General features: G+C 37.1%; 1 protein-coding gene across 4 annotated transcripts in view; it reads left to right on the top strand.

Moving 5' to 3' along the window:
• The first annotated feature begins 5,332 nt into the window (after nt 1-5,332).
• LOC144968311 (rho GTPase-activating protein 8-like) overlaps nt 5,333-10,000 on the top strand; it is a 99,018-nt gene continuing 94,350 nt past the window's right edge. The window contains exons 1-2 of one of the 4 annotated variants that reach the window (XM_078906552.1): nt 5,333-5,564; nt 9,188-9,250. In XM_078906552.1, coding sequence (XP_078762678.1) covers nt 9,208-9,250 — 43 coding nt within the window. In that variant the 5' untranslated portion in view covers nt 5,333-5,564; nt 9,188-9,207. The remainder of the gene's footprint in view (nt 5,565-9,187; nt 9,251-10,000) is intronic. The other 3 variants (XM_078906549.1, XM_078906551.1, XM_078906550.1) reach the window with 3 other exon arrangements.

Genomic DNA, 10,000 nt, shown 5'->3' with positions numbered 1-10,000 from the left:
AGCGAAGATGAAGGAGTTGAAGTATATCTAAGACTTTGTACGAAAATTTGGGAGAAAGAAATTTGGCCCTCAGATTGGAGGAGAGCAATTTTTATACCATTGCCTAAGAAAGGAGACCTACAACTATGCTCCAACTACCGAACAATATCACTCATCAGTCATGCAAGCAAAATCCTTCTAAAAATTATCATGAACAGGATTGAACGTAAACTGGAAGAAGAAGTCAGTAACACCCAGGCAGGTTTTAGAAAAAACAGAGGGACAAGAGACCACATATTCAATTTGCGTCAAATTATTCAGAAGCATCGAGAAGTAAATTCTGGCCTCCACACTTGTTTTATAGACTATTCGAAAGCTTTTGATTGTGTTAATCATGAGAAACTATGGGAAACTCTCCTGGAGATGAACTTTGATCCTAGAATTAGAAACCTGATAAGATCCCTCTATGAGAACCAACAATCAGCGGTACAACTAGAAAGCGGAACAACAGAATGGTTCAAAGTTACAAAAGGAGTAAGACAGGGATGTATTCTATCACCCCATTTGTTCAGCATTTACACTGAAGGTATAATGCGAGATGTGGAAAACGATGTCAGGAGAAGTAATTACAACGAACCTAAAATGCAAGGTCTACCCATAAAAGATCTGAGGTACGCAGACGACACTGCACTATTGTCCACAACACCGGGGGACTAGAGAATCTAATAACATCTGTAAAGGAACATAGCGAGACCAAAGGCCTTAAGCTGAATATAAAGAAGACCAAAATCATGAATACTGACAAATGCAAAACAGATGCCATCATAAAAATCAATGGAGAAGAAATAGAAAGAGTAAAGAATTTTGAATATCTTGGAGCCAGGATTGAGTACAACGGGAAATCGGCCCCAGAGATCAGGAGGAGACTAGCAATGGCAAGATCAAAGCTAGAAAAGATGAATAATATCTGGAAAGGGCAGTGCATTCAAACAAAAATCAAAATCCTCAAAAGTGTTGTTTTCCCAACTGCAACATATGGATGCGAAGCATGGACTATCAGCAAAGCAGAGAGCACAAAGATCACAGCTTTTGAAATGGCATGCTACAGAAAAATACTCAGAATATCATGGACTGAAAAACAAACAAACAAAGAAGTCCTGAGAAGGATCGGAATAAAATCACCAATTCTTCTTCAAACTGTAAAGAAATTGAAACTAAACTATTTTGGCCACACGACTCGCCACGAATCATTAGAAAAGCACATTCTGCAGACAAGGGTAGACGGCAAGAGAGGAAGAGGTAGACCAACAAGAAGCTGGGAACAAGATATATGTGAATGGCTGGGAATGACAGCAACTCAAGCAAGTAGACTGGCGGAAAACCGTAATCTGTTTCGCAAGAAAGTTCGGGAAGCAACGTCCTACGCAGGATCAGCTGACTAGATGATGAGAGCAAGAAAATGTACTCCAATCACGCACTCCATTCAGGTGTAAAAGGGTACCTGTCAAGCTGGGATAGTAATCTGCGATAGACTAGCGTCCTGTTCAAAGGTTTTCAAACAAATACGTTAATTGTCCGCTTCACGCTATTGAAACCGGAATAACTCCTGCACCATTGGCTACAAGGCTTTAAAGGAGTTAATTTGTCTTACAATGAGTCCAAGTGGCTCAGAAGGACCTACTTAAAAATATTGAAAATTCCCGAAATAAATAACGATAAAGATAATTGATCCCACAAGGTACCGAATAGATGTGCGACCGGTTTTAGACACGTTACTGGTGTGTCACAAAGTGTGACACTTCTTAAATTATATTTATAAACATACGTTTTTAAATTGCCGAAAATGTTTATGTTGCTATGCCTTCTGTGCGTGGTTTCATCACATAGAATTATTTTTTGAATTGTTCTCGCTTTTTTATATTCAGAATTGAAATAAATAAATAAATCATAACTTTGAAATTGAATGTAAGCTTCAGTTTAATATACGAAAACAGATGAAATGGACGTTTCGGGTTTCCCCTTCATCAACAACACATGATCAATTAAAAACTGCAGACGAATGAGATAATGTGGTAGTGGCGTTGTTAAGATGCATAAACAAAAACATTGATGGGCAGGAAATTGTATGCTACTTTGTGAGGAAGCGCGAATTAAAACAGAGCAATAGAAATTTATAAAAGGTGCGTACTTAATTATGTCAAAAGAGGGGAGGGAACTATGTAATGCAGTATAGAAGACAGTGAACTAAAATAAAGGGTGGACTATTGTTGGAAAATAAATACAATGGAATTGGAAATAAATACAAAATGTAAGGAATGTAGGTATTAATATATTAGTGGCATTAGCAGCAGCAGAAGCAACAGTAGAAATAGAAGTAGCTAGTAGTAGTAGGGATGCAGAAAATAAAGACAGGCATTTCAATTTTGACACGGCGCCGCCAAGTCTGGGACTTTTTTGTCCTAGTGCGGAAGTCTGCTATATTTTTCTACTATCACAAACGATATGAACACGGGACTGGGACAGTCCTGTCCCGTTGATTTTGTAGAATTTCACAACGGCTTGGGACACAACGGGACTGTTTTGTCCCGTCCCAATAGGTGCGGAAGATTTCTCTAAATTCTATATGTTACAGATTTGGGACAGGACTGTCCCGGGACAGTCCTGTCCTAGTGCGGAAGAGGGTTTAGGGCGTTATAAATTATTAACCTTTCTCAACTGGCTTTGAGTAAAATCCAAGGAATTTACCCATGGAAACCGTACGGTGCTCTTATTGGCTAACCAACCAGCGGCCTCGATGAGAAAAATATCCGCCATTGAGACATTGGCTGGGAATCGCGTTACTATAGTATAAACAAGCGCTGATCGGCCGTTCATGAAATCTAAGAAAATAACTTCCTGATCGCTCGTTTAACTCAAAATTATTCAAAACGATGTCTCTAAAATGATATAAATGTGACTTCTTAAGGTTTTCTTCACGGTCAAAACCACACAACATTCTATTAATGATTACGTCCGAGGCAAAAAGGAATATTGACAGGTCGACCGAGTGTTGAACTCGTGAGACGACAAACATCAATGACAATGCGAAGTGTAGCGAGAGTCAAGCTATTGTTTGTCTTGTCCTGTTCTATATAGAGAAAGGGATAAATAGTATAGCCTCGTGTGTGAGTGGTTGCGTGTCATAGACATGTTTTTAAATTGTTTCTGTTGTTTATGTGTGTAGTGATGACTCTCTCAAACTCAATTTCAATGCCGAAAGAGGAATTCCCGCACACAAGAAAGGGGAATTGGGGTGGTATTTGGCATACATATTGTATAGTATCTAGTTCTAAATAGATAACTGATTAGAATTATATTATGATATATAAACACAATGCCAAATACAATTCCGAAGTTTCCTTATTTCAAATGAAGTAAAGCTCCATAACCTAATGGTAGTGATTGTAGTAACTGGTGTTAGTGAGGTGATGGGGTGTTGGTGGTGGTTGTAGTTGTAGTAGTAATAGTGATGATGATGTGGTGGTGGTGATGATTGTAGTTGTAGTAGTAGTGGTAGTGATGATGATGTGGTGGTGGTTGTAGTAGTAGTGGTAATGGTAATGATATGGTGGTGGTGGTGGTTGTAGTAGTAGTGGTCGTGATGATGATGTGGTGGTGGTGTTTGTAGTAGTAGTGGTAATGATGCGGCTATGTGGTCTAGTAGTATGACACTCGCTTCCGGATCGGAAGGTCCTGGGTTCGAGCCTCGCGCTCGGCGCATAGTTGAGTCCTTGGAAAAGGCTCTTTACTCACATTCTCTCACCGTACTCAGGTGTAAAATGAGTACCTGGCCGTTAACAGAGTTGTCTTTGTCCGAAAAATTGTAATATCGCCTAAGAGGCGTCATGTCCCGTCCTACATGTTAAATGTTGACTAGGGACCCCTTGTAAAGCGCTTTGAGCACATTTAGTAGATATTGCACTATATAAAGCTCAATTTAAAAAAAATATATTTCAATGATGATGATATGGTGGTGGTGGTTGCAGTAGTAGTAGTGGTAGTGATGATAATGTGGTGGTGGTTGTAGTTGTAGTAGTAGTGATAGTGATGATGATGTGGTGGTGGTTGTAGTAGTAGTTGTAATGGTGATGATATGGTGGTAGTGGTGGTTGCAGTAGTAGTGGTAGTGATGACGATGTGGTTGTGGTGGTAGTAGTAGTAGTGGTAATGGTAATGATATGGTGGTAGTGGTAGTTGTAGTAGTAGTGGTAATGGTAATGATATGGTGGTGGTTGTAGTAGTAGTGGTCGTGATGACGATGTGGTTGTGGTGGTTGTAGTAGTAGTGGTAGTGATGATGATGTGCTGGTGGTGGTGCAGTAGTGGTAGTGATAATGATGTGGTGCTGGTGGTTGTGGTAGTAGTGGTAGTGATGCTATTGTGGTGGTGGTTGTAGTAGTTGAGGTAGTGATGATGATGTGGTGGTGGTTGTAGTAGTAGTGGTGGTGGTGGTTGTGGTAGTAGTGGTATGATGATGAATATGGTGGTGGTGGTTGCAGTAGTAGTGGTAGTGATGACGATGTGGTTGTGGTGATTGTAGTAGTAGTGGTAGTGATGATGATGTGCTGGTGGTGGTGTAGTAGTAGTGGTAGTGATAATGATGTGGGGCTGGTGGTTGTAGTAGTAGTGTTAGTGATGATATTGTGGTGGTGGTTGTAGTAGTAGAGGTAGTGATGATAATGTGGTGGTGGTTGTTGCAGTTGTAGTGGTCGCGATGATGATGTGGTGGGTGGTTGTAATAGTGGTGGTAGTGATAGTGAAGTAGTAGTGGTAGTGTTGATGATGGAGTGGTGGTGGTCGTAGTGGTGATGATGATGTGGTGGTGGTGTAGTGGTAGTGATAATGATGCAGTGGTGGTGGTTGTTTTAAAGAAAGGATATTGAAAAAATGAAATTGTTTCCTTTGAATGTTAAAGGACTCGACATACAAGACTGTGTACTCAAATGAAAGCTATGATTACCCCCCCCCCCCCCCCCCCCCCCCCATTTTGCCTTAGACTTTCAAGCACATACGTATTTATGTGCCTAATTATAGAAACGTATTTATTGGCTTAATTTAATATTGTTGTTAAGGGGAGTATTTTGCGTTGGTTTGGGTGTATTTCCATTACAACAATGAGATCATAATAACTCGGGCTGTCAGACTGGTAATAGGACGTTAGTGAATGGTGAAACACTGAAATGAGCTGGCTTAGTGATATTTATTGTCAACCACCACCATCACAACGAAAAGGTTACAATAGCATTCCCGCATGACTCTTTTTTTAAATTTTTTTTTTTTACTCGCCACTGCTTCTCAAATTATGTTGCTCTTTTGTGGGAGTGGCAAGAATCACATGACTAAATAAATCTTTTCAGGGAAAAACAAGAAAAGCCCAGTTTGTTTCTTCCGGTGACAGATCGGTGGGTTTGTCAAAGAGAAAAGATAAAAAGACTTCAACGTCTTGGACTTGGAACTTGGAAGTAATAGTCATATATGTAATAATTGTCATCCAAAAACTGATCGGGTTAACGGGTAGCTGTTGAATTCATGGAAAAATTGTCTGAGGTATGTAGACAAACAGTTTTCATTCTTTCAAAAAAAAAACGAATGAGGCACATTCTAGGCAGAAAATGAGACAGACCAGTTCAGTAGACAGAGACCATCTCACCATAATCATAATAATAAAGGTGGCGTTTTTATGCACCTCCATTGGAGGTGTATAAAAACGAACCGTTTTTATGCACCTCCGTTGGCGATGATGGTAAATTAGTGAAAATGTTGCTGCAACGTCCATGAGGATTAAATAGTTTTAGATTGTAATTTACCACGATGCTTAGGCTTAGTGACTTAGTGATTACCGATGTACGTCTATACAATGATAATAAATGAAGGAAACAATTATTTAAAAAATCAAAAGTAAAAAGAAACATGGCACACAAATACTGATCTCAAATAAATAAATAATTTGAGAAAATTAAAATCGAAGTTTTTTTAAAAACATGATAAAAGGATTTTGAAAAAAAAAAAAAAAAGAAGAAGAAAGAAAAAAAAATGTTGACTTTCACAATAAAGTAATTTTATTTTTTTTAATGTCTACAATGGGAATCGAACACGGTACTTTCAAGGTTAGATACCGACAGCTTGTCCACTGCACTACGGAGCCACCTGACTGTCACATTTAATAAGGACTTTCTAAAACATTACTTTACCTTCAATGCAACTTCTATTTTCTGGTTTTATATTTTGATTTTTTAAATTATTATTTTTATATAAATTTATTAATAAAAACATCCTACAGATGTCACAATATAACTTTCGCCATGTCCAAATACAGAAACACAATATCGCTGATGAAATTGGGTGTGTAAAAACGGTCCGTTAAGATACACCGTCAACGGAGGTGCATAAAAACACTACGAATAATAAATAATAGCTATCTAGATAGATCTATAATAATAATCCTCAAGGTTAGAGTTTTTTAGTCTTCAAATTCAGCCTCAGTCCCATGTCCTTTAATCACTTACTTAATCAACGTCCCTTCTCTGACACTGACCATTTATTATTAAGATTTAACAGTAACAGTACTACTCAGACAGTACAGCCGATAAAATAAATCAAAATCATTCTTTGATTATTAAGGCAAAGGTAACAACAATAAAAGAATTTAAAACATTCTCATTATTTGCCCAACTGTCAGTCAACTGTCACCACTGACACTATCTTTGTTCGGAGAAATTCCGTAAGTTCCTCGGTCCAGCATCTCTTTCGATTAGTATTATTATTATCACTATCACCGTGGATCTTTTGTCTGGCGACTTTTTTTTTTTTTGTTTTGTTTTTTGTTGTTGTTGCTTTGGTCTTTTTGTTGTTTCTTCAACTTCAAGTACACTTTACGACCAACCTCACCCATATACGAGTCACACGTTTAATTAAGTTAAGGCCTAGACTCACTGTTGCTGTTAATATTTGCTGAATATTGGCATTTATTGTCGAATGATATCAATTCAAGAAGGAAGAAAACAGCAGTTTTAAAAATGATTTTATTATTTATTTTTTTTAAAATATTATTATTATTATTATTATTATTATTATTATTATATTACAATTACCTATCATTAATATTATTATTATTTTTATTATAATTATTATTATTATTATTATTATTATTATTATTATTATTATTATTATTATTATAAAATTATTATTATTATTATTATTATTATTATTATTATTATTATTATTATTATTATTATTATTATTATTATTATTATTATTATTATTATTATAAAAGTAAAGTAAAAGAATTAAGGCAATGGTCCAAAGGGGTGGGGAAGAGCAAAAGAAATATTGCAATGGTGATGATCACTGGCTGGTGAGTTGACATAGTACAGGGTGTAGTTATTGAAAAGAAGTTAGTTACACAGTTCATTGTTTATTTATGGTAATTGTTGATTGATAGAGAAGACATTGCAAAATAACAGACTCAAACTGATGGATTATCACTTGAGACTACCCCAATCTTGGGGGGAAAAAGCAAAAACAAACCCACTTTAATTACTACCTTTCCTACCATTATAAACTGATTGCTCTTAGTTGATTCGAAATAAAAGCACACAAAAATCCACTAAATATATAAAGCGCTTGTTTTGAGGGACAGATCTCTATGAATGTCCATGGTTATGCCACCATGGGATATGTCCTCATCACTTACATACATAAAGACCATAATCTGGAGGGGAGATTTTTTTGGCTCTCTCTTTTTTGGTCCTTCTTCTAATTTTTCGTTTTTGTTTCCTAATGCAAAACAAGTTGCTCCTTTTCGTCTTTAATCTGTTTTGAGTTACATCATTGCGAACAAATATTCAAAGTCATGCATCAAATTTTATAGGCTGTTAACTGTATAGTAATTATTGTATGACAAAAAAGCCAATTGGCCAATGAAAACCATAATGATGTCATATTTTGAACTATAAACAAAGCTATGTCAACTAATCTTACATTGTTGTCAACACCTTAAACAAAATAATGCACCATTTGTTGTTTGGTTTGGAAAAATCACTGATCTGCCCCTACCCCTTTATTTATGAGGCTAGTGGGATGCAAGCACATACTTGGGTCAATGCATTGCACTGCCCCCGTTGTATTTGACTGTGATTGTGTGAAAGGCGACACAGTAAACATTGACATGGATCACAAAATACCTCACACTCAGGATATACATGTGTTTACTGCCAGTCTGTGTTGCTTCTCTATATTTGCATTTTTCATACGATATTTTGACGAAGAGAATTTTGAAAAGTTGCAATAATATCAACCATGAGTGCCGATTGTAATTGAAAAGAACAAAAAAGTCGTTTCCTGCTCTGAAATACTGAATGTAGAACAACTGGTCTATCTCCCTTTTCATCCATCCACTTTCTATTCAAGAATTATCGTGGGATGCTGGAATAGGGTGCCTAAGTTTCATCCCCTGTGGCAATATCTGTAACCATTGCAGGTCTTTGGGGTTTAAGTGAATTGAGCAAATCCATGGCATATCTCACCATCTCTTGTTTTTGTTCTTCATTCAGTAAATTGAGCAGCCATCTTGCATACACTTTTTTCATGTGAAGATGATCATGAAAAATTTTGTGAATCGAGTCATTTGAAAGTCCAGTTATTTCTCTAAGTTCCTGTAGAGAAGTATGTGGGTCTTATTATGATATGATGTCAGATAGAATCGGCATGTTTTCAATTACTACTGAAATTGGGTGCTCATAACATGGGTTGTCAGTTACATATTCTCTACTTTGATTGAATTCTTGCACCCAACAGCAAACATCTGCAGAAGATCAAACAGAGCACAAACAATCAGCAAACTTTCACGGATTAAGGTTGGGGATTCACCTAGCTATGAACATATAATGATGTAGAACTTAATGTAATCTTTTGAAAACTCTATATTGTTTCTTCAGACTTCATAACATCACATCCATTGTGATGTCAGCGATAACATTAAAATAAAAAGTCATATTCCAAAAGTGAAATCTGGGTTTGAAAATAGACATGTAAAGGATTACTTTATATTTGATGTCTGGACTTGACAGCTAAGCTACCACAAGTCAACAATCGGAGCTTTCTGCTTGCCCCTCAAACAGATGCAGCAATCTAATTTTAATTTTTTTAAAATGTTATTTTTTTAATTTTAGGTCTAATTATTCCAAAGACAATGGCTGATAACGCTGACACAGACGACTACTACCAAGCATCAGGTAATATTTAATAAATATTTTGATTTCATTTAAATCATTGATTATTTCATTAATTTATCTGGTTATAACTTCAAAGATCATTGTTTTTACCAAAAGAGTACAGTAAAAACCGGTTAAACCGAAATTCAAGAGACGGTATTCTATTTCGGCTTAGGCATAAACCTCAAAAATTTGTCACACACAAAGCAGCACATCAAATTCTTCAACTTTGGGATTTTTTTTGTTGAAGTTATGTAGAGTATTTTTATGAGTGCATACATAATATATGTTCCACAAACGAGTGTAGTTGTAGTAGGCGTCAAAGAGCCATTCGTTGGGTGAGGGAAATAGTAGGCTTTTAACAAAATCGGGCCGATCGAGACGCCGAACCCGAACGGATCTAGCCTTCATACGTGACCATGAACGAGATCTGGAGTGAAGGTTCTCAAGCGATATGCAGCATCAGATCTAAGGTCACGTGATAGAGAGCTGTTTAAGCTGACAAGAAACAGAGAAAGAAAGAATGGAGACTACCTCAGGCCTCAACCTACCATGTGTTAGGGGAGGGGCAAGGTCAGTGTCATTCAATAGTAGTGCATGTGGTGCTCTACCCTAGATACTGTGAGAAAATTATAAATTGATTAAGGGGGAAGGCGGGTGGGGGGGTGGGGGGAGGGGGTTTGACCCAGAAACGACCGAGGTGTTGAGCGGGGAGACCATGATACGACATCAAAGGCCACTGGTACTTGGATGGTGGAAATGGTTGGGGGG

The sequence above is a fragment of the Berghia stephanieae genome, chromosome 3 (genome assembly GCF_034508935.2).
Source record: "Berghia stephanieae isolate SIO BIC M18660-M18661 chromosome 3, UCSD_Bste_1.3, whole genome shotgun sequence".
NCBI lineage: Eukaryota > Metazoa > Mollusca > Gastropoda > Nudibranchia > Aeolidiidae > Berghia > Berghia stephanieae.
Note: the sequence above shows the minus strand (reverse complement) of the source record. Positions and strands in the feature narration are given on the sequence as shown.